This window comes from Acanthochromis polyacanthus, chromosome 9, assembly GCF_021347895.1.
Source record: "Acanthochromis polyacanthus isolate Apoly-LR-REF ecotype Palm Island chromosome 9, KAUST_Apoly_ChrSc, whole genome shotgun sequence".
NCBI lineage: Eukaryota > Metazoa > Chordata > Actinopteri > Pomacentridae > Acanthochromis > Acanthochromis polyacanthus.
In genome coordinates this window covers 31,427,342-31,452,880 of record NC_067121.1, presented here as the reverse complement: position 1 = coordinate 31,452,880, position 25,539 = coordinate 31,427,342, and the positions used below count along the sequence as shown (strand labels likewise).

At 41.0% G+C, this 25,539-nt stretch overlaps 1 protein-coding gene and 1 long non-coding RNA gene across 2 annotated transcripts; one reads left to right on the top strand and one right to left on the bottom strand.

Annotated features, from left to right (window-relative positions):
* Positions 1 to 1,446: 1,446 nt before the first annotated feature.
* LOC110964436 (carboxyl-terminal PDZ ligand of neuronal nitric oxide synthase protein-like) lies at positions 1,447 to 22,311 on the bottom strand. Its single transcript, XM_022213163.2, has 10 exons — positions 21,834 to 22,311; positions 20,639 to 20,710; positions 17,428 to 17,520; positions 17,284 to 17,342; positions 17,057 to 17,165; positions 10,792 to 10,921; positions 10,207 to 10,334; positions 5,831 to 5,992; positions 4,936 to 5,104; positions 1,447 to 4,431 (listed from the first exon to the last, which is right to left on the bottom strand). The coding sequence occupies exons 1-10, from the start codon at positions 21,936 to 21,938 to the stop codon at positions 3,899 to 3,901; spliced, it is 1,560 nt and encodes a 519-aa protein (XP_022068855.1). The 5' UTR covers positions 21,939 to 22,311; the 3' UTR covers positions 1,447 to 3,898.
* LOC110964583 (uncharacterized) lies at positions 22,204 to 25,539 on the top strand. The gene is made up of 2 exons (XR_002596605.2): positions 22,204 to 22,326; positions 24,390 to 25,539. It is a non-coding gene; the product is annotated as an uncharacterized LOC110964583 (long non-coding RNA).

Here is a 25,539-nt window from a genome sequence, read left to right as displayed (position 1 = left end):
ACATCATTCTTCTAGGTCCCAGGGTTCCATCATCTGGTCACTATGAATTTCAACATAAAATTGTTTGCCAATTACTCTTAGAATTTTAGATATTTTCCAGAAGAATTTTTTTTTACCAACATGTGGCAATAAATGTTGACTGATAAGAAAATTCAATAATTGCATTGCATCTAAACCTAAAAATGGGTTCTTAAAATGCACGAAAATTTCCGAATTTATTTATTTTAAAAAGTAAAAATAAAAAAATGTATTGTATTTTTGAGTTTAAACTTTAGTGACAAGGTAGATAAATCATATATTAGCACTTAAACAGACCTCCTGCTGGCTGTTCTTTGTATTTGGATCGGATTAACAAAATACAATGCTGCCTTGAAGGTGTTAATTGGGTTGGCACCTTCTCATATATGTGAGCTACTACATGCTCCAGTTTTATGGCTGAGGTTGGCCAATCAGATGATCCTTAAAGTTCCCAGGTCAAGACTCAGAAACAGAGACGGCCGTGCCTTTTCTGTGGCTGCATTCAGTCTGATGAACCACTTACCTGTTGAAATTAGAATCACTCAGTCTCTTGGTACCTTCATGTGCCTACTGCAGACCTATATGTACTCTCTGGTTTTTAATTGCAATTGAGTGTTGACACTCGAATAAACGTTTTGACCAACTAGACCCTGGAGATCATTATTATCAGCACCAAATTAATGTAAACATGCCAATTCATCTAATCGTTGTCGAGGTATTTCAACATTTTCATCCCTGTGGCCAAACCAGGAGATACACCCCCTGTCAAAAGTTTTGAGACGGGTTCTAATTTATTTGAATGAGAAAGTGTCTCAAAACTTTTGACAGGGGGTGTACATGTAACCCTGCATGTACAGTAAAACAATGATTCATGAATTCATTCTACCTGCAGAGTACAAAGGAGGATACTTACATACAGCGGATTCAAGAGGGGGCGAGCAGAATGACACTACACACCATTTTTTCTTTATAATCAAGCAATTGAAAGCACAGGCCAACTCCTGGAGGCCGCCCACTATCTGTGTCGGCAGCAGCTGCGCTCGTGGAGCTGCAGGGCGTCGTGGCTGGATGTGGGTGGCTAATGGCCGATATTATTCATATTTTCCAACTTATCTGCTTATATCAAGCCGCTGCCGTCTGCAGACACTGAGCTTAATGGGCGCTGACCCTGTTTAACGACCACAGCTGGTGTATCTCTAACGATAATAGAGAGCCATCACCCTCACAGAGGACCTCCTGCAAGCCCACATCTCATTTTCTCAAGCAGTTATAAATACTAACGAGGAAAACATTTCCAAAAGGTCAGGCCCGGAACTGCTGTTGCTGCTGCTTATCGTTGTGTTAGATGCATCGGTTTAAATCGGCCCCGGACACATTTCAGCAATTTGTAAATCACACCAAATGGACTGGACATACCATGACACCAGATGGCATTTGCGAAAGGGCATTTAATTCCACAAGGAGACACATCAATGTAAGTGCACTTTCATTTTTAGCACACTTCTTGTGAACAGACATGACCTTGGAGAGAAATGCTAGAGATTGACAGAGTGGGGAAGAGGTGACGAGCTTCAGGGAGCAGAGAGGAGGAAGGTGAAGGGAGAGGAAAGAGGGCCAGGAAGAGACTAATCGATTTTGGAAAGAGCTCAAACTCACGTCTCCAATTCGGTGATTTAAAGAGTTGGCTCACATGTGTGACAGCTGGCCAAGAGGATATGGAAAAGTCCAAAAATCCACATCTTTCCCTGAATTCATACGTCAGGACTCTCCAAAACAATTCCTTTGAATGGTGGCGCAACAGTGACACAGCAGTTTATCACTGCTGCAATACGGCATTAATAAATAATACGTACAGTACGTGGTGGCTACATTTTTAAGCAGCAGAGACAAGACTGTAGCAGCACCTGCTCAGAGATATGCTCCCCTCTGAGACACAGAGTCATCTAATGAGAAAACGCTCTTCAACAATACAAAACAGGATGAAGAATAGCCTGAATAAAATCATGCAATGCACCAAATGTAATCCAAACTGTACACAATGTATTAAAAAAGAGAAAAGTCCTACTATGAGAGGTTCATGCTCATTTTTAAAGATTACAGATAAGTGTCATAGCAAGTGCAGCAAGGTTTTAATTCCCGCAATTTAAAAAAAATGTGTCAGCACGCTCACATGGACTCGGCAGATGGATTTCTTTCTAGAAAACAGCAAAAATGACTGCTCATGTGTCACAAATCCATAAGCACAGACACAACCACAGTGTAGTAAGCCAATGTAGAGGCCCACAGAGTCAAGGAGTCAAACAATATGTAAGGTACAACAATCATCAAACGCACAACACAGTATGCAACACACACTAAGAGACAGCAGAGATGAGAACAGTGTTTCTACAGTCTGACAGGGGTTTGGATAAAGCTGCACTGTACCAATGAAGCTGAGAACCAAATATATGTTTCAGTTTTCTGGATTACAGTAAGTAACGGTCTGTGTGTGTTTGTAGTGTAGAAAAAACAAAGTAACTGGACTGATAAATTTGGTCTCTGGTCAAAATTGAAAGGTGTTAATATCAAATACCTGCAAAACTAGTGGCAATCCAATGAACCCTAGCTGTGCACTGAGTGTAACACTGATAGTAAACATGATAACACACTAAACTAAGATGGTGAACATTATGTGCTAGAGCACTGACTTTATGTAAGAGGTGACGTGGCCACTGGATGTGATGTTATTCATTGGTTGTGGTCTTTTAAAACCAGATGTGATAAAACAAGGGCTGAGAATTTTAAGACAATTCATTGATTTCAAGTCCTAATCATGCTTTTGAAACAATCCAAATAAAAGATTGCCAAGGCTCTTATTTGGGATGTTCACGTTAATGGTCACTTCACCAGCAAAAGCCATATATGCTAATATTCCATCACATTTTAAATAACACAGTTAATACTGAACAAAAGCTTGACCTGAAAAAGTTACATTGCAAATCGATTTGCATTTGCAAGCTTTTTCAAGAAATGCAGTGAGAAATTTTCTTTGATACCACTCAACCTTAACAGTATTAACTTATCACTGGCAAAGTAGCCACCTCCTAAAGCATACCTGATTTATTGTGTATTTTACTCTAAATGGCTCCACAATTTGCTACATTAACATAAAGTTGCATTAAAGGAGACTCGAATCTACCAAATGAGACCATAAACACATTAGGATGATGTTTACTTAGCTAATAAGTTAAGTTAGAAGTAGGGTCATTTTCTCATCGATTTCCATACAAATGGAGTTCTTACTACGACCAGTGGAGTCACCCCCTGTTGGTTGTTAGAAAGAATGCAGCTTTAAGTCACTCCTGCATTTGGTTCATTTTTTAGAGGCAGAGGTTATGTCCATCTTTTATATACGGTCTTGGGGATTTAGACTCTTAGTCACGTTTAAAATGGTTTGATAGAGACATTAAGGGTTTGGCAGAAAAAACTTCATATGAAAATAATATGCTTAATTACTGTTCTGTAGGCTTTAATGACTATTTAATATGAACACTCGCTTGCTAATGTAATCATTTTTCATGTAGTCATTAATGATGTAACGAAGTCATTATAATATTTAAGATTAAAATGTATAAATGTAACTATATGTTCATTTCTATTCCTGATATTTAATGTGATGAGTTACAGCACTCATACATGTGGGATATGGTCTCAGTGCAAAGACAGTGACAAAACTTAAAGGCAAAATTTTAAACTTTTTTCACAACAGTGATGAGTGAGTAACACAGGTACGTTGTTCCAGCAGATGATGCAGTTTTCTGTCACAACACATAATTTCACATGTTTCCCATTGGGGTGGTGCATAAGAGCAGAGTTTCCTAATACAGCTTCCAGAGCACCACTAAACAGCCATCTCATCACTCAAGCAGTCCGGTAGGGTCTCTGCATTCAGAACATTCAGGAGCCGAGCGGCACCGTCGACTCCAGCCCCCTCCCCCTGACCCCAGCTGTCCCGGTCGTCGCTCTCATCTGTGTTTGACTCGTACTCTGATCCGATTCCCGATTCCCTGAAACGCAGCAGCTCCAGGGCTCCCAGGACCTGCTCTCCCAGCAGCGAGCTTTCATCTGGGGCTCCGTCGCTGGGAGTCTCCCCGGTGTCCTGGCCCTGCTCCTGGCTGTCAGGACCTCGAGATGAGAATCGGAAACACTCCAGGCGAACGCCGCTGCCGCTGATCCCCAGAGGGATGGTGTCGGTGCCGGTGGTGCCTGGAGAGCAGGGTCCTGGTACAGCAGAGACCCAGGCACTGTCACTAATCTGCAGCTGGGACGGAGCTGCTAACGGGCCTGTGGACGACGAAGGGGTGGGGGGCTCACGGGTAAGGCTGGGGGGCTTGGCACGGAAAGTTATCTCCAGAAGACTGTCCTGGGAACCCACTGAAGAGGAATAGAAAAAAATAGGGGCATCATATATGCACAAGATGAAACAAAGTACAGAAAGATCACATTTAAATTGGGATGAGGGACATATAGGAGGAGAGTTCCAAGCAAGACAGATAAGATTATAGAGAGTGGGATGATGTCTGTGCTGACAGGATTTGAGAATTCAGACTATAATGGCAGCGTATTGCCACCGGCTAAATGTAGAGAGAGGAGAACAGAGAGCAACGGTGAATCCTCTGAGAGGGCTGCCATGGGATAATTAATTGCGTGCCAGAAGTGGATAAGGAAAAGGAGCCATAACAACTGGAAGGAGAGAGGCAAGAAGGAAACTGATTAAAAGAAAAGAGATGAGGGGGGGAAAGGATTTTATGACAGCAATTAACAAAGGAGAAAGTAGAAATAGGGGAAGATTAAAGGCAAGTTGAAAAAAACTTAAATGTACTTTAAATGAGAGAGGACTAAGTGGCACGTCAAGGATAAAAGCGGATTTCCACTCACTTGATGATAACTGGCCTGCAGCTTTGAGCTCAAGCTCCTGGATCTGTTTGACTAGCAGTGAAATGTGTTGCAGCAGGTCGGTGTTCTGCTGCAGCAGCCTCTGGACTCGGGCCTGGGCCTCGGACCGAGCGCAGGCCTCCACCGACAGCTGCTCCTGGAGCACATGTACCTGAATGCACCAACATATGCACTTCATTAACAACACAGATGATGAAAACAGGCTCCAGGATCCAGTGACTACAAACGCTGCACTTCAAATAAACTAACACAGCATTCCACCTTTTCGTTGGAAGTCACTTTACGCACAAGAGGGTGAAACAATGAATCAGCGTTATGAACCAACCTCCATGAATGAGAGCATCCGAAGTGAGCAACAAATACAGAATACTCAGGAGGGTTTGCTTCAAGGCCACAGCACAGATGCATTCAGTTTGACGTCAAAATATACTGTAAAGGAATTTACTAACCCAAATATCACACCACATTCTATTTAACACTCCACTGACTGAAAATTTAAGTCAAAATAATCATTCCCGTGCTTACGTAAAACTGTAATTCCTGGGCTTTTGCTCATTTGTGTTTTTCCAGGAAGGTTTGTACCAAGTAACATAAATATTTCCAGTAATCTTACAGAAGATATTTGGATTGATGAAGTTATAATTGTGCTCTTGGTTGTGCATGAGGTGGATGTAAATGAGGTAGAAACAATGGTCTATTAAGATGATGGTTTGTTTAGGATGTGCAGTCTTGAGAAAACTGTAAACACTATGTGCAGCAGAAACCTCAAAAATGGAACAAAAAAGAAAAGACAGCTACATCAGGTGAGATTCCAAAGACAGAAAAAACAACATATGTCTTCAATGAGGTAGAAAAGGAAAGAAAATGCCATCAATACCTGCGCCGAAGCTGCCAGAGCCTGCTGTTCCTGCTGCTGCAGCTGCTTCTGGAGGAGCTGGACCTGATGCTCTGCAGAGCAGGATGCCCCCGCTACGGTCTGACCCGACACCGAGGCTCCGAGGACGGGAGAGCCCAGCAGAAGAGAGGGGTCATCAGACACCTACAGTAGAGATGACAGTAAAATGGGTTCTACTGCTTCTAATGGCATCTAAAAGCCACAGAGGCTGAAGCACTTTCCTCAGTCCAGTTCAAACACTTGGTGTCACTCACTGTCTGTGAATTATGTTCACCTTTTACTGGATACCTTGAGACACATTTAAGGCTGAAGACTGAACAAACCATACATCAAGACAGTATTCATCAAGTTGCACATTTTGTGAAAACAGTCGACAACACATCAAAAATTCCCTCAGTGATAGCAGTAGGTGAACGCAATGCCGGACACTGATTCAGGTTATCTATAGTTAAGCAGTCTATTCAGTTCAACCTGTATTTCAGTGCAAAAGTGGTCTATAAAGGACTGAACATCAGGCTAATAGGACAGCATGCTATTTTCCATAACCACATTAAGAGATCATATTGGTTCTGTTGGTTTTACTATCTTTATACTGATGATGATGATCTGTACAATCAGTTTACATTTATTGATAGCAATTTGTTCGCACTGAACTAAACGTCATTCCAGAAGAAAATCCTCCACTGTGATGGATGATGCCGCCAAACAACCAAAATCTCACGTCTTTCCATTTTAACTAAAGTAAACAGCCGAGTATGTATGCCTGTTGACGGTCTGTACAGTAGGCAGAATTAAAAGGAAAGTACAGGGTATAGGATAACCAACAATCCTAAATGATTGAGGAACAGTGGAAAGAAAAACATATGAATCCTTGTCTGTCTACAGAAGTGGTGTTAAAGCTGACAGTCTGCCAGTCGGAGCTCCTCTGGGAGGGAAACGCAAAGAGACAGCCATGAGCCTGTCTGCTTTCATCCCGACGGAAAAATCCACGCAAGGATTCTTAGATATCATCACCGCTTCACATTCGGGGGCTTACAGAAGAAATTTTGCAATAAACTCTTCAACTGTATGTATATTGTGTTTCCATTTAGTTTTAACATTCGATGCTGCGCTGAAGTGCAAGTGGGAGACATGGGAAGCTTTCAAGAAACAAGAAGGAGAGTGATTAAGGCTACATCTACCATGTCAAGCTGTGCAAATAAAGAAAATATCAAAGTGGGAACTATATTTCACAACACATGAAGATCAATACATGTTGCTCTATTGAGACTGCTTTTGATGGATAACTCTGCTGATAGATCTCTACTTGAATGAATGTTTGTCTTTGACTTTGATGGTCTGACGTCAGTACATGACATCTGATGTTTTAGACCTTTAAATCATTTCTGCTGCCCTCAGAAGCTGAAGAGGGAAATATCCTGAGAGAATGAGTAAGAAACAAACACCCACACTGAGGTTACTATTGTGGACAACATTAACATTCATTTGGAGTCGTGTTTCAGTGAAAGCGATTCATGTAATTTCAATATTCACTCTCCTTCTAGCCCAGCTTTGTTCTCCTCCAATCAGTGAGAGGATTACCTGCTTCTTTTAGCTGATAAAGATGTCAGATATTGGAGAAGTAACTGAAAGTCTTTAGAGCTCCTTCACTGTAAATAGCTGCTGGACATTTTTCAGATTATAGCAGTTTTTTAAACTGATTCCCAATAAACTGAATAAATTTAAAAATGTGCACCTTTAAATCTGATGCAGCTGCTGCTTTCTATCACCACACTGTGGGCTCACGCAATAGAAAAGTACCTTTTAATTAAACAGATGTAAAATATCAATAAGCAAAGTTTTGTTTTGTTCTATTATAAAATTTGACACCATGCTACAAATATCTGATTTCCTTGATCAATCCCAAATGAAATGGTTGACTCCTCCTTGGATTTATTACTAAAAAAATATTGTTTATGTTCGATAGTGTTATTTTAAAGAGGTATTTTGTCATTTAAATGGCACAACATAAGCACGATTACCCAGCTATAGTATGTCAAAGAACTCTCTTATATCTATCTATGAACATAAAACCAAGAGACATTATTTAATCTAATTGTCTAGATGGGGCTTTAACGGAGTCAGTGAACTTATAAATAGATCCATAGATTGATTGTATTGGCTGCTGCTGGGACGCATGACTCACACAGTTATGGTCAAGCACTTCTGTGGGAAGAGCAGCCATGAAGGACACGACTTCTCTGCCATGTCTCAGACAGCAGATCAATACGCCGGACTACATTGTCTCTCACACTTGAGTGTGAAGGACACTCGACCTTCGAATTGCACACAGGAGAGACATGTGAGATCTCACCGTATGGATTGCTGCTGTTTTATTGTGGCAGGATAAATAATGAAAAAGTAAAGATGATTTCCCCCGCTTCCAGGCATCCACACAATTAGACGTAATAACCACTCAATTCAAACCAATTAACTCCTCGACAAACCAGCACCGGGTTTATCTTGAGTAATGAAGCTGATGGGACCCGGGAGAGTCGATGGGAACCTGAGCAGACAAACGCTGGAAAGCAGACAGCGGCATGTCCAACGCTGCAGGATTAGCGGAGCAGCGCCAGGGAACCTTGCTGTGAATTCATCAATAAACCATACGATCCCATCAATATTGAAGAGCCTTGTGGAGCCCTTCTTCACAAACAACCCTTAAAGATGTGGTTGCTCGCTCTACCGTACACCCATCAATGTTGTTTTCTGATCCAAACTTTCAGCAATGCCCCCCCGTGAGCTCAAAGCTCTTGATTAGCGAGACATTTCTGCTTTTTAGATGTTTTTTCTTCAATCATTAGAACATATGCTCTGCCAAAGTACACCCTGTTTATCTTCTTCTGAAGGAATAAACATATGTAAATGCTTCAGGGACAAAGTGATTGATCTGCTTGGCCTGTGAAGTAATTACGTGGTGAATCAAGTTTAAGTGTTCAAGTTAGTTTTTTGAAGTGAAACGATTTCTCGGCTAATTATTCGAATTGTTGTTAGAAATATAATTCCTGATAACTTATTTCAATTTTTGTGCAATTTTTTGCAGTGAATGTATGCTAACTTTAAGTTTTGCATAGTAGTAAAGCTCTAAAAACATTAGGCTAACATGAAAGTGACTTAAATTTGCAGTTTTTAGGGATAGGGATAGGGTTAGTGGTTGGGGTCTTCCACAGGTTGAGCAGGCCTAAAGACTTGGTAGCAAAAGATCACGGCCACAAAAAAGCACGACAAGAGACTTGCTGAGTTTAACTCATTATGCCTGATCCCCTGTTGGAAGAAGTAACATCAGAGTCGATCTTTAATGAAAAAATTGAGACAGAAAAACTAAAAATCCCAGAAGCAGTGTAGGAATACAGCAGTATATTCAAACTATCACATATAGGGTTAGAGTTAGGGGACATTAGTGCATGTCAAATTAGACATGCTCAAGGATGGCACAAGTCTTTGTCTTGATTATTTTGTTTTTCTTTTTGATAGGGAAGCAAGCTGGGTAGGGTTAAACCTAACTCTAACAGCCAGCGAGGGTGCAACTGCAAAAATTAGCCTGATTGTATATGTTAACAAGAAAACAACCCAATTTCTCCCTTCATTTTTTATTGCAGTAAGCTTTTTAAAATGAATTTATGGTCTCAATCAGTCGTAGACTTTTTGAATACAACATGATGTTAACTTACTAAGCTATGGTCCCATTTCGAGTAAAAATAAAGCAGCTGTTGCTTGTAGTGTTTCAAGGTTTATGAAGCAGCGGTTGGCTAAATTCCAAAACATCAGAACAATAGTCCACAAACCAACTTCACAGCACCTACATCCATCTTTTAAACAGTATAAGGCCTCATCCCCAGTTTGTAAAGCAGATTTGCTGTCATAAATGTGTATTCTCCAAGAAAGTGCCGAGATGATAGATCACTAAGACATAGAAAGCTCCATCCACAGCCACAGAAGCATCAGTATTCTATACGTATTGTACAGTGTAGAAGTAGTAAGTTTCTGGACCACACAAAACCCGAGGGTTTAAATGGTAATTTAAGTTTTTTGGCAAACAGTGAGACGTATTTGTCATTATCTTCTATCTCTTTCTCGTCCAAATAACAAAGTTTTAAACAGTGAAAATGAATGTCAGCTTATTTTTAATGAAAAGTAGTCGTGGCTCTGCGTGTTAGTTGCTGTGTCGTGCAGAATGGTGCCATAGGCTTCAATAAATCACACTTTATTGTGCTAGCGTCATCTCCACAAGTTCTAGAAAGCCTCGTTTGTTTTAATGGAGCGAGAAAACGACTGCGTGAGCCGAGCTGAAAAGATGAAGGCCGGCTTCGGTACTCTACCTTCCCATCGCTACCGAGGGCCTCGTCCTTTTTGCTCTTCTCCAGGTCTGACGAAGACACACATTCAATGCTCTCCTCTGTAGTGGCTTCAAGGTCTGTCTCTTCTGACAATGCGAACCTCTTCTTTGCTGCAGAGAGACCAGATGCTTGAAAGTGATTTTCATGCTGTTATTTTTTTTAATACCTTGTGCTTTATACTTTCCAACATATCTAGAGGCACTGACGGCAGCAGCAGCAGCATCAGCAAGCAAAGAGCTGGCTGAACTCCACACAGAGAAAGGTCTTTGATCAATGGCTCTCACGACTCACCAAAACCAATTTGCAGCTTCAACATAGCAAATTGGGAAGAAAAGAAAAAAATAGGTGGAGGATAATGACATCTTTTCTCGGAAAGGTCTTACCGCTGTTTGTTTCTGCGGGGGTTTTGGTTTGCCTGAGAGAGAGGAAGCAGGAGGAGAGAAGAAAGCCTGGGGAGTTTGTGTGCTGTTGTGCGAGATTGACACTGAATGTGTGTGTGTGACAGAAGGAGAGCCGGGAGGCTTCTGTGGATGCAGTTTTTGTGCTTTGTGTGTAGGTGTGAGTCACCTGGCACTGCCTCCAGCTCCTCTGCCTTCCCCTCCTCGTCCTCCTGCTCATCGCTTTTCGGCTGCAGGGTCAGCTGGTGACACACATCAAAGGCCTGACCCACCGTCCGCACGATCCTCATGGCCTGAGACTGCCAGGAAGGACACAAAGAAGAAGAAGATGTGTGTGTGTGTGTGTGTGTGTGTGTGTGTGTGTGTGTGTGTGTGTGTGTGTGTGTGTGTGTGTGTGTGTGTGTGTGTGTGTGTGTGTGTGTTGGGGTTTTGACAACAGAAGGAAGCAGCAGCAGCAGCAGGAGCGCAGTAAGGGAGGATGCAAAAATGAAGGTGCACAGCAGGAGAGAAAATGGGGCGCCAGAGGAGTTTTGCAAGAAGACTGACAAAGAAAGCGTGTGTCAGCATTTGGTGCACGACTGATGAGAAAGACAATGAAAAGTAGAGAATGAGGGGGATGGAAATTATGACAGAGGGAAACAGGAGGGGAGATAGGAACCAAATTAAACGGAGAAGCTACCGCGAGCGCCTTCGCTGCTTGTCCTTGTCTGCTTTCTTTGTACACATTCTGCTGTCATGGTGATGCATCGGCTTATTTCAGCAGCAAGCAACTTTGATAGCAGAGCGACTGAAGATAAAACTTGTTATTGTAGGAGGCTCGGTAGGTGTGTCAGCTTCGTGCCATCAATTACTGTCCTTTTTTTTTTTTTTTAGCAATTTGCCATCAAATGCGGCTGCTCGTCTTCAAACGGGAAAAAAGGAAGTGTGATCAGATAGCACCATTGTTGGCTTCTCTCCACTGGCTTTCTTTTTGTTTCAGGGTCGATTTTTAGATTTCATTGTTTGTTCTTCAAATTTTAAACGGTCTGGTGCCACCTTATTTAGCAGAAGTCTTGCAGAAAACTGCAGTCGCCCAACCAGAAGCTCTTGGATGCTCCAAGCTCTATGGGGCGATGGAGCCCATAGCTGCTCCTAATCTCTGGAACATTTTATCTGTTCATGAAAGAACTGCTTCACTGCTGAAGACCCACCTCTTCTTGTTCTTCTTTTGAAGCTTGACACTCTGACTTCAGCTTTTACTATGTTATTTTAACTTTTAATCCTTATTTTATTGTCTTCTTTTATTCAGATTTGTCTTTTAGTCACTGCATTTTATGACCTGCAATTTTCATTCCACAGCGCTCTGGTTGAACTCTTGACTTTGACTGGGGACAGCTTCATTTGGATTAACCCCTAAAATCCCTACTTAAGACTTAAAATAAAGCTTTTGCTACTAAATATCTCATGCATAGTAGTAGATACATGCTGTTTTCTCAGAAGTAACATTTAGCGCAAAGGCATAGCTAATGAAAAGTTAGAGACTGACCCAAATACACTGAATAATTTATTTTATTTTTTACCTCCACATGGTGTTTTTTATATGCTAGAACAAGTATTATGAGTGCAATAAGCATTCAACACCACAGATGAGCATTTTCCATGTACAGCAGTGTACAGACAGTGGTCTCAAAGATGTAATTTTAGACTCCTGGGGTTTCAAATGTACATAAAAATATTTCATCTAAAAACTTCAAGACCGAATTCTGCCACCTGCAGTTTTGTATTTACAGACACGAACGTGTCAAAGCCTATCAGCGTATAACAGAAAGGCTCGTTTTCTTAGAGCAAAATAAGTTTGTTTCTTAAATATGTGTATGTTTCTGTTTCAGTTCTTGGTTTGTGGAACTGAATTGACCGGATGATTAACAGACACTCAATCTTCTGTTTCTATGCACATTTTTATCCACTGTGGACTCATTTTTCACTGCAATGTGAAGTCCTGTACCTCTATGGAAGCAGCCCAATCATGGCTAAAAGCACAGAGAGCTCTGTAATATTAACAAAGCAATATCGCCAGAAATCATAAAAAAGGAAGGTGCATTTAAATGATTATCCAGCTCAGAAAAATTGACTGCGTCTTGAGTCAACATACACACCATTTCTCCGTGGCGTTACCAATACTGGAAAAGCGTGACTTCAAATCCCATAGATATTTTACTACTTACATTTGTGGTTTCTGTACTTCTTTTCTACCTGCAGGTCAAGCCAGCAGAGCAGAAAACACTGAATTTTTAACAAAAATGTTGACCGAAGCTGAATTATTGATGAATTCTCAGTTGTGCCGAGGACTATAGAAGTTTTTGTTTTTTATAGAATCTTGTCAGAGCAAACCACATTTTTATTAAACAATTTGAAATAGCTCATGTAAGATAAAGTGATTTTGATGAAATATCTCGATTTAAAGCGTAGATTCAGTGAAGTTTCCTGGTGGAACGGCATTTCACAGATGAATTGTTTAAGGAGGATTAATCACCACTACTTTGTGAATAATCATTTAGATAATCGTCATTGCTTGAACAACAAACATGACTTAGTTGTTCAATTGTGCATATTTGCCAGTTTTCATGATCTTATGTGGTAGTAAACTAAACATCTTTGTGTTTTAGGCTGATGTCACATGAGGATTTGGGGAAGTGTGACTATTGTGACGACCCTCCACTTGGACACCAGGTGTGCCTGTTCAGAAGCTGAGGTTCGTCAGCTGATTGAGCCACACCTGAGATCGAATGGCTCAGACTGCATAAAACCTCCCTCACTTCCAGCATCTGGCTCTTTTTGACAGGAGCTGCTTCCCTCTGGAGCTCCAGAAGCCGGGTTTTGGTTTGTTGTCTGTAGTGCACCTTGCTGATTTGGATTGCATAACAATAAAACCTTTCTTTTAGTCACCACCCTGTTGTATGGAAGTAAATTGTCTCCCTGTTTTGTTGCAGCTTCAGAGCCGAGTTGTAACACTATTTTGTGACTTAATTAAATTGCCAGATTCATCACTAATGAAAATAATCCTGTCTTGCAGTCCTTGTGGACTCTACAAATCAGGTTCAGCACTGTTATATAAATTAAATACCGCTTTTTGTGTTGCTTCTTGGTGTCAGTGATTCTCAGGCTGAACACACAGGCAAGAAAACTCCATGTGGCCTTTAGGACACTAGCTCTTCCCTGATCAATTTCAGGGTTTCTTCTTTCCTAAAGCCCTAATATGCAGTCCAGTGGCACCATCCTAAATCCGCTGGAATTAAACTTTATCCACCATGTCCTTCCTCAGTCTCACTAAAGGTGATGTTTTCCATATTGAACACTGGCAGAAGCCACGTCGAAATAAATTTATTGCCATCTGCCTCGGGAGGATCATCCTGCCTCGAGGCGTTCAGTCAATATGTCAAGGTAACTCAAGCTTGAAAGTAGCTCAATCAGGTGAAATATCAAAATGCACCAACAACAAAAACATGGATACAGCGGGGAAATCGATTCTGTTGTCCCATCAATGCGGAATTTAATTTGGTTTGGAAATGGTCACGTTAAACTGGCAGGCCTCCCGGGGCCAGGCACAAAAGGCTGTGTTGATGCACTGAGCTGACATCTAAGCCTTGCTGTGCTGGAACATGATGAAAATAAATCAAATCTCCCCTTATCAGCTGGTCCATCTCCTCCTACTCAGCACACATGCTTGGTCTGCGAGTCCCAGATAAAGCTCAGCAGCCCCGGGGAGGTAAAGAGGCACCGCTGACCGTGTCCCTGGCAATGTCGTGGGTGTTTCATTCGGCGGTGGTGAAAATGTCTTTAAGTGTAAAGCAGAAAAGACCCTTTTCTTTTCTCTTCCCATCAGGATGATTAACATTCAGCTTCACTGTCTGTCCGGTATCCATGGTGAAGAGACGAGAGTCAACCTCACTGACGCTCCGTCTTTGTCGCGTTGGGAAAAAATTGGCAGATATGTGGAGAAGAACATGCCTCTCATTTTCATTTTGAGATTATGCACATCGCGGGTCTCTCTCAGATTCACTGGCAGGATGACAGCACATCACATTATCATGAGAAGCTGCACAAGGTGAAAATGAAATGCATCGATGGGCTCGCTGCGGTTCATGTCTGTTTGGGGCCCACTTAAGCAGGAGGAAATCTGTGCTTTCATTAATGTCAACGAAATCCACCATAAGACCCAAACCAACAATGTGTTTATCCGTCTCTTAGCAGCAGCTTCCAACTGTTCCGTTGTTCAGCCCCGAGCACATTCATACCCACTCAAGACGTGCATTTTGAAGCAACAGACATTTTGGAAAGCATTCTTCCAGTAACTGGGAAAGGGAGCTGGATGACAAGCTTGACAGAACTCTGCTGTCTCGACATTAAATCTGACACCACAGCGAGCAACCTGTCAACTTAGCTTTGCACAAACACTGAGAACAGGAGGAAACAGCTACCTACTCCTCATACACGCACTTCTACAGCACTCTTATTAAAACATTATGTCTCTGCCTGTGCAAAGCCTTAAATTTAACATCAGAGTGGGAAGTAATTGCACCTGGTGAAGAAATAGCTCTAATAATAAATCACAATGTGTCACTTTTACATTAAATATGCTCGAGATAAACTGAAAAAACATCATAAGCTGATTGGAGCACTTCAGAGGCTGAATTTTGCTGCGTTTGAACAGAGTTAGTCTTCTTGTTTCCCCTTTTATCCCAACTTTGCGCGAGGCGGCTGCTGCTGGCTGTAGCTTCGTGTTTACCGTCGAGATGTGAAAGCAGCATCGATCTTTTCATCCAACTGTCAGCAAAAAAAGTAAACAAGCGTCCCGAGATTTCTGACGATTCCCTTAAAAAAACAGGTCACAGATACACATGTTCATAAGGGTGAATAATTTACAACCCTACACTCCTAGAAAGTATCTTGCCTCAGAAAAAAATAGCAACAAGTATGCATTTGTGGAAACAGAACTGCGAGCAGATAAGCTGAGATAAAGTTGCAGATACTTTACTGATGCCTTACACACTTTGTCAACCTCATCAGTATCAAACCGAATGTGAATATAGTCACAATCTGTCTTCTTTTCCGGAGTTATAGTGTTGAATAATGGCCAGAAAAATGTGTTTAGCAGGACATTATAATATTACAGAGAAGCTGACCTATGACCTTTTGAATATTGCATGTCATAATTTTGCTCTATTAGACATTTGCGTAAATTTAGCGTATCAGTTCTTGAATTATGGCCAAAAATGAGGTCTGTGACGTCCCACTGGCCTCAACCTTTGACCATCAAATTCCAATCGCTTCATCCTTGAGTCAAAATGAATTTCATAATGAAATTCCCTCCAGGTGTTATTAATACGTCACAAGATAGAGACAGATGTGAGGCCACAGTGACCTGAGTCTGACTCACCAGATGTAGACTGGTTATGAGGCTGCTGCTGGTCTCTTATTTCATGCGACATTCTTCTCTCTTCTCTGTTATTCGCACGTTATAGTTATCAAAATCACTTCACACTCTGGAAAACAACACAAAAAAACCTCCAAGTGGCAACTTAGCATGCTGAAAATGTCATGTTTTGATGAAGATCTCCTTGGTTCTGATCCACCAGTTGTCGAGTTTCATTTTCTCGTACGGTGTTTTGCAGGGACACCAGCACTGCATCCTGGGCTTAGCAATGCCCAAGATGATTGTGATTGGTTTGAAGTGCATCAAAGTTGCATAACTACAAGGTTTTTCTGCCTCCAAATGGCTTAAAATGTTCCATCTAAAATGTTGTTGCCTGCAGAATTGGTCTCGTAGCTCTGTTACATATGAAACCCTGGAAGTCCGAAACCATGTTTTTGAGACAGTAATGGGTGGAAATGCTCAGCCATGGTGTTGACTAGTTATTTTGCTCATGTTACATCTTAAAGTCCATAAAAACACCATATATAAATGTCATAGAAGTTAAAGGTTCAACAGCCAAAGAGCTGGATATGACCCTCAGGAGTTGGCAGTGACCAAAAATAAAGCCACAAAAGTAAATATTAGACATAGCAGCGGGTTTTTACCCTGGCTATGTGGGGAATAAGGTTAATGATGGCAGTGAAAGTGGAACAAAACAGTAAAGTTGTGGGTAGGTAAAGCATACAGATGTGTGTTAACGTGGTAAAAATCTTCACCAGAGGGTGTTTTTAAAGACAAGCCAGAGTGAGCATTTATTTATTTTTTTTCTGCTTTGGTAGCAGAATGATAATGGGTCTAACGCTAATGGACCATTCTGTAGCGCTGACACAGCACTGATGAGAAAGGTCTGGCTATGCAAAACTACAGGGACCTCAACCTTTGACCGCCAAAAATTTAATGAGTTCAGTTTAAGCTGTTAATGAGACATCATGCTCACGAGAGCAGGACAGACGGAAGGACAGACTACAGGAGTTCGACCTACCTTCCTCTTTGACTTGAACACATTGCAGCGGAAAATGTTGCTCTGTCCGTCTCTTGCTATGTAGCTGAAAATCTTCAAGTCTTGAGCATCATGTGAGACATAGAAGATCCTGTTGAAGCAAGGAAATATATCAAATCAAACCAGTGTGTTTTGATTAGGTTGCAAGCTGCCGGCATATTTGGCTTCAGTCTTCTCATTTTTGATTGAACTTAATTAAAAGGACTCACCTATAAATGGGATCCTGGGTCACCAAGATGGTATTCTCATCCCATGACCACCCTTTTCTCTGTCACAACAAACAACAGAAACATTATATATAGTTCAAGGTTTAAAGTCAAACAAAATCAAATGCAAGCCTGCCCAACACTGACCTTCTTCTTTTTGCGCAGAATCACTTTGACAAAATCAGTGGACACAACGATGTTGACCTTCTTTTTCTTTATGTTCTTCAGCTTGAATTCATACTGTGGAGGAAGAACGAGAGCCAAATAAACCCTCCTGTTGTCTTCATTTACGGGCACCGAAAAATATTGCTTCCTTGTTTGAAAAAATTCCCCAAATTTCTGAAAATTTGCAAAACCTTCAGGAAGAAAGTTCCAATAATTCCTTAAAAATTGTATTTTAAAAAAAATTCCCCCAAATTTGGCAAGAAAAGTCTTGTAAACATTTTCAGAAAATGAATAAAAATCTTCAAAAAAAGTCCTAAAAATATCTAAAGTGATTACACATATATCAGAAGAACTTTTAATAATTTCTTTAAGAACATTCACAGAAAAATCAACCAAAATCCAGCGAAATTCGCTGGATTTTGGTTGATTTTTCTGTGAATGTTCTTAAAGAAACATTTTTAATGTTTCTTTTTATCTACCAAAAAATGTTCAAAAATTTCCCAAAATTGTTGAAAATGTGGACATCAGAAGTTTCACTGTGAAAGTCAGTTTTTTCTCCACATTTTCAAACCTTAAAACGGGTCAATATGACCCACAGGGCAACACGAGGGTTTACATTCAAGGTTGGCGCCAAAAAAATAATAAAGTTAAATCAAACCAAATTGATTGACTGGCACTGATGGAGTTCCGTACACAAGATAAGCAATGTACAGCAAATCAGAAAAGAGATGGGATCCTAGAGACATGGGGGATATTTTTGAACATCTTCGTCTAAGGGGAAATCTGAGATTGAGTAAACATTGAGAAACTGTCAGTTTCAGTTTCTGGAAGCTGTTTAAGCGCTCAAAGGCTGACTTCCCAGAGGGAGGCAGACATGTGTGGGACACTTTCATCCCTCTGCATGATTAATACTACAGCCTGTACCCTCGGCTTTTTTCCACTGCGGGCTCCGAATATTACGGCTCGGAGATCTATGAACAAGCGAGGATTCATACGCAATAACACGCCTCGCTTTGAAAACACAAAGTCCAACATCAGATGATTAATTGATCAGACGAAGTTCAGTGAAATCACCCATCAGCGAGCGAAACGTCGCCCACTCTGCGCTTGGATATTCTCTTCATCTTGTCTTTTTTCTTTTCTTAGGGTTTGTGTAAAAATAACAACCCAGAACTGTCTTTTATTTTCCGCAGGATTGAAGACGTCTTTTCACTCTTTCTCTTGACATTTCAGAACAAACAAAACTGTGAGCTTAGCCCTCCTGTTGTCCTCATTTACAGGCCCCAAAAAATACTTTCTTTGTCTGAAAAAAATCGAAAAATTCAGTAAAAAAAAATTCTCCAAATTTCTGAAAATTTGCAAAACCTTCAGGAAGAAAATTCCAATAATTCCTTAAAGGTTTTATTTTCTAAAAAAAATCCCCAAACTTGGCAAGAAAGTTCTTGTAAATATTTTCATAAAATGAGTAAAAATCTTCAAAAAAATCCTAAAAATATCTGAAGTGATTACATATATATCAGTAGAACTTCTAACATTTTCTTTAAGAACATATACAAAAAACATTTTGGTTGATTTTTTCCTGAATGTTCTTAAGAAACATTTTTAATATTTCTTTTTTTCCACCAAAAAAATGTTCAAAGATTTCCCAAAAATGTTGAAAATGTGAAAATCTATATATTTTTTTCCCACATTTTCAAACTTTAAAACGGCTCAGTTTTGACCTACAGGACGACATGACGGTTAATATATGTTTTGTTTTGTCTATACAGTATAAACCTGTGACCTTTGTTCTTGTCACCTGGGTTTTATTCCCTTAATCCATCTTGTTGCTGTGTGGGGGTTTTCTCCAGATGTGGACTAGATTGTAGATGCAAAGGTGAAGGACACAGATCCTTGAAAAGTGTGTGTGTGTGTGTGTGTTACATCCAGATTAATGCAGCCCCACATAAACTGGGACGAGAGCACCATCCATCTCGGCACACACCGCTGTCAGGGGGAGATGAAGTGGAACGCAGGAAGTGTTCACGCCACATTTTCATGCACATCAACCCCATACTAATTCAGAGTAACGCCGCCTCCAAGCGAAAATAATGCTACAGGTTGTGGCCTGCTCACCTCTCGTCTTATCTCTAAGCCACTGCGAGTAGTTTAAGGACGAGGAGGCTTTGAATATTCAGCCCTCGTCTCCTCCAGAAGCGGAGACTCCTAATTACCGAGCCATTACTTGCTTTTATGCTATCCATTTTAATCTCACCCACATTTACCATCAAAGTATTTTCATTATTTGTCTCTTAATGCATTTTCTCTTCTTCCATTATTTATGGACTCAGCTTTATTAAGTTTGCTTTAACGCGTTTTACAGTGTCTGCTTTTAGATGAGAGCTACATAACGAGGGTATTTCGTTAGTAATGTTTGTTTAAGCTCACATGGAGAGGCTGAAATGCACACATCGAGCCAGCAAGGTCTTTGGATGACCTTGTGTGGGTTTCTTTTCACTATCTGAGCATTGATCATCAGCTTGAACCTTCACTAGAGCGTCTTTATAGTTTATCATAAGGAAATCTGTACAAATCTGGAAATCCAAGCATACAGCGCCACTAAATCTATGCCAGTACAATCAAATGGCCATTATCCTGCACTGAGCGTGAGGGATCAGGATTAAGTCTTCGCTGGGTGTCACTGGGGACGCAGCCGACCTCCGAGTGACACAATAACTTGGTTGTTAGATTAGATCCAACAGCTGACAAGCAGCTAAATCCTCTCCTCCCAGCGCTGCTGTGTAAAACTGCAGTGACGGGCAATGACAAGGCAGCGCAGTGTTTCCAGGTCTAAAGGAAGGGAGGCTCGGGAGATGCTGGTTCCTCGAACGGCATCGCATTTAGACCTGCATGCTGTAGCTCCCCTCAGCCAGAAAATCCGAGCTGCCCTCTGAATCCTGCTGTGATTTAAACGCCTCCTGACAGCCCAATGAATCCGGAGTTTTACCGGCAGGTGATTTAAGCATAAAGACGACGGAGAGGATCCTCTAAGCAACTGCACACAGGGTGATGCATAAAACCCAGCAGGGAGGTGTTTAATGTGCACACAACAACATTAATTGCCGGTTTATAGCTAATGTGTTTGCGCTGTTGGGGTCACAGGGGTCAAGTTTGGCGTCTGGTTCAGAGGAGGTCACTTAATTAATTGCCTTACTCTGATTCTCCTCATCGCGGCGACGATCTCCATCCGGCTGCCGGGGCGACCCACCTCCAAACTGCCAATGTACTGCAGAGTGAGAGAGAAAGGGTTAAGTATTGGCTTTTTGAAAGAATAAACACTATTGATTGAGTGAGGAGCGCTGGAGTGTTAAAGTTGTTTATTTCTTTCTTTTATTTTTTTTATTTTTTTTACAGTTCTGAGAGCTTTTCACACAGTTTGGGGGGGAAAAAATCCTCTCATTGCACTCCAGATGTACAATCCACCAACACTGATCTACAGTACACATTAGACTGTAACATTTATGATTTCAGCCTCTCATATTTGAGATTTTGCTGCTGTCTTTATGATGTTACATGATATTAAACTGGATATGAAAGGACTGCAGATGGAAATTAGCTCTGTGCTAAATCTGGTGCAGGCATCTTTTTAATGTTACTGCACATTGTCCTTTTAAATAAACTAAACTAAACTAAACTGTGGCATAGGACTGACATTGAGATAGATAGATAGATAGATAGATAGATAGATAGATAGATAGATAGATAGATACTTTATTCATCCTTATGCAGAAATTAAAGGCATCCAGTAGCTCATGCATGCTACATTTAAGAAAAATAAGGAAACAAACATGCAAAATAATATGAAAATCGTGCCAGAAGAAGAAATAACGTGGAAAGTTGTGCTGGCATTTGCAATAAAATGGGAGTTTATAAGTAGAGCACAACAACAGAAACAACAATGCACATAGAAGGTATGGAAATAATAATAAGCATAAAGTATAATGACTTGGGGCTTCTGCAAAATTATGCTTTGCATTATGTTTTTGCTTTATAGTGCAAAATCAGTTGCTTGCACAATCATTTTTTGTTGCAGCCTTATTGCACTCAGACTGATTTTACTGTATGCAAGAAGCCAAAGAGTTCGGCTTTACAAAAAATGTAGCAACACTTTAACAAAATAAGTGAATTCAAAAGAGCCAAAGCCATGCAAAAATAAAAAGTAATATATTTACTATGTCAGAAAACATAAATGTAGCATAAAGTAGCAGATGCAATTGAAGAAAATAAAGTGATAAAGCCTTGCAGTGACAGGAGTAGCCACCACATCAGTGTTCATATGATCCACTGGTCTCCCAGCCTGAATTTCTTCCTTTCATCCACTAACTCCAATCTGTTGCGGAGGCTCCTACCTTTGCCTCGAAGCACACCCCATGTTTGAACACCTCCTCGTTGTGCATGGGGATCCTCAAATCGTGCGCGTCATCCACTAGATTGTACTTGGTTACTCCTGGCATCGCTTTAAATGACAGCCGATTCGCTCCCCGACACTTGTTTTACGACAGCGCTAGAGACCTGCAGATATGCGCATCTCCCTCCGCACCCTCTCCACGGAGAGACGCGTCACTCCGGAGGTCACATGCGGGTTGAGGCGCTCCGGTCGCGACCGATTGATTGGTTGACGGCGCTCAGTGAACGCGCTGATCGGCTGATCGGTGAGCTTTAGCCGTTTTACTCCGGTGTGGTTTGAGTCAACGACGGAGGAACAGTTACGCGCCGCCGCCGCCGCCGGGGTCCCGATGACGCACGGACCTCAGCGCATGATTGGTTTTCTTTTTTTTCCCCTCACAGCGGAGTTAAAGTGAGAGTGAGCGGTCACGATTGAGCAGCAGCAGGATCTTAATTGTGAGTAAACTGAACGTAGGATGTGGTGACAGATGAGGAGGGACTCTCCCTGGATGGACTCAGCTGCTGCTGCTGTTTGGTTTTGTGACATCTAGTGGCATCACAGGGAACAAACACCAACAAATATTTGTTTCCATGTGGATTCCAGGAGCCCCCAAGGCTCCCTGAAGAGCTCCTGGAAATAGAAAGAAAGAATCTGAGAAACTTATTCATCTACAGAAACAGAAAACTAAAATTCTCTGGCTAAAAAGTTAACTTGGTGGAGTTCCATACAAACACCCTCTGAGCTGTCAGTTCTCCATGTGTGAACACACAGACAGGTTGACCTTAAATTTCACGCTCAAACTAAACCTCTCACCATTATAATGAGTAAAGTTAACAAAAAGTAGAGCTATGAGCCAATTAATATTGGACTATACGTAAAGATATAAGTTTCTTTTGGGCACAGATTTGTTGCGAGTTATAAAAACCCAATTTTACAGATAATGGTTCAGTGAGCTTGGCTTTTAGGGCAAAAATACAGCCATTTTCTCTAGGAAATTTGCTACTTCAAAGAAAAATCACACAAAAAAAGAAAAAAATTGTACTGAAATGGTTCTTGTTTTTATTCCCTCTTACCGATCAAATTTCAGTTTTAACCCTGTAAAACCCACTGTTGCAGTGTCATCTATCTATCTATCTATCTATCTATCTATCTATCTATCTATCTATCTATCTATCTATCTATAATTAGAATTTTGGCTCTTTTTTTCTTTATTTGGGTCTTACAGAAGTAACTGTACCTGATCAGATGGGGGCAGCAGTCACAAGCTTCAAAAACAGCGCTCATTATTTTAAAGTTGCAGTTGCATTGATATTCTTGCTAATGTCACAACAGTGTGACAGTCTGAACGGGGCTGTAGACTACTATTACAGAGAACTATTACCTGAATTTGCAGCTCATCATTTAGAGCTTTATTGTGCCTAAAGTCTGTCTCTGCTCTTTGAATCAACCCCTAAAACCGTATCGCTGTGTATTAAAGCTACAATTTTGGACTTTTTCCTCATGAAAGTATTCCCTTCCTGATGTAAAATGGTTTACATGCAACCACACCAGTGCTTGCTCGAGCACACCAGCTCACCTCCAACTCTGCTCAAAAAACTTTAAAACTACACTACACGATGGCAAGTTGTGAAATAAATTCAGCCAAACATGTTTGAACCCAAAACCATTTTAAAAAAAAAAGGATAACACAGAATGGACAGACTGGCGACCTGTCCAGGGTGTCCCCTGCCTTCGCCCGAGTCAGCTGGGATAGGCTCCAGCACCCCCCGCGACCCTAGTGAGGATAAAGCGGTGTATAGAGAATGGCTGGCTGGATGGATAACACAGAATGCTGCATTCTGCAAGTTGACAGGTTTAGTTTTGTTACGCATGACACCCCAAATCTGAATCTGTGTTTCTCATCCTGACATCAGAACACTGAAGTTTCAAGGTGGAAAAGCCATGATGACTGCTTATTTCAATTCTGATGTGTTTTCTTATATATGGAAGACACCATGTGGACATATTGTGAAGGTAAACACTTAAGATTCAATAGCTACAAAGCTGAATATGTCTCTCAGGAAGTTGGTAGTGACCAAAAAGAGAGCCAAAAAATGAACATTAGACATAACAGTTGTTGTTGTTTTGTTTTTTAAGGTTTAAAAAGCACCTATGTCTTGCTGTAAGAAGCAAAGTTAATGAGAGAGGACCATAACAGTGAAGTTGTGGGCCAGGAAACCAAAAACAATGAACTGTAAGATATTAAAATGCTGCATAAAACCGGCGATAATTATCTGTGAAGTCATCACTTTGAGCTGCATCTTTCACGCACCCATCATCTTTTGATGCAGTGTTCATAAAATATTAGCAAATATAATAGCAGCTTTAAGCCAAATAGAGTCTTCTCCACAGAATATAGACAATAAATTCTGTTTTCCCCATATTTAAAGTGATGTCTTTGCTTTTCCCTGACCTGCCGGTATAATAATAGCACATTTGTTCTGCTTCTGGTCTGACTTCACTCATGTCGTCTCTCCAGCAGGTGGCAACAGAGCTCTTCACACAGCGCAGGATGGAAAAGTTCTAACAGCTAAAGCCCAAGACGTGGAGCCAAAGAGAGCCATTGACTTTATACATAAAGCATTCACCATTTTACTCTCCATGTCCTTCTTTATCTTTTTGTCAGCTTGTCTCCCATTGATCTGTGTCAGGAGCCACTCAGTGTGATTACTGTACTGTCAGTGTGAGACACAGAGACTCCACTGAGGTCCAAATGAACACAGTGCTCTCTCACTTTATCAAATCACCCCTCTACACACACACAGACACACAGTTTGTATTATTTTTTTGTGATACAAGCGTCTAGCCTCTGTTTTCTGGGTACAATGTGTACCAAGAACAGACTTAAGGAGAACAGAAATACTTCAAGAGGTGCTTCAGGACACTATCTTCTGTGAACCTCCTCGTTTTCAGCATTTGAGGTCTTGCTCTGTGCATCCAGTTCCTGCAGCCAGAATGTTTTTCTGCACATGATGTCTTTTTTTGAGCCCGTACAGAGGCTGGTGACTTGGCTGTCACGTGCTTTTGTTTCACCGAGTTCATTTTTAATGCTGGAAAACTACAGACAGCAACCGAAGATTCTTGTGTTCCAGTGAGTTTTATCGCGACACAAGTACGAACAGATGCTTGTGCGTCAGATGTGTTGCATCTTCTAACGCTCCTGTCACCTCCATTCACATGAAAGGAGAGCGGATGAACTGCTCCCACTCATGCTAACTCACGTGCTTCACTTCGTGGTTAATTACCCTTTGAACTGAACACGTCACAGTTTTTTCTGACACAATCTCAATTTATTTTATTTTTTCTAGTCACATTAGCATCTGCTTATACTGCATGTTATTGTGAAAATACTAAAGGTTAAGATCTGCAGTAGAGTCTTTGTGAAGCTGAAAACATGGATGGACGACCCTCCCGGGGAAAACCAGTGAGAACAATTGCATTTGGGTCTCTGATAACCCCCATTATGTGGCATCTTTATTGTATCTTTGGACCCCCAGGAACTGAGCAGGGCTCTATGGATAAAAATGATTAGATATTATTAATTGTTAGCTTAATAATGAAGTAATCATTTGGGATATTTGAAGTAAACAATGTGCAAAATGATTTAATAAAAAACACTGAATGAGAAA

Bases quoted from the DNA above. Each gene is read 5' to 3' on its own strand.
- LOC110964436 (XM_022213163.2), bottom strand. From the start codon at position 21,938: ATGCCAGGAGTAACCAAGTACAATCTAGTGGATGACGCGCACGATTTG. The intron at 10,335-10,791 runs GTGACTCACACC...GTCTCTCTGCAG, and splicing joins GGAGCTGGAGGCAGTGCCAG to CAAAGAAGAGGTTCGCATTG. The intron at 5,105-5,830 runs GTATTGATGGCA...TGGTGCATTCAG, and splicing joins CTCTGGCAGCTTCGGCGCAG to GTACATGTGCTCCAGGAGCA.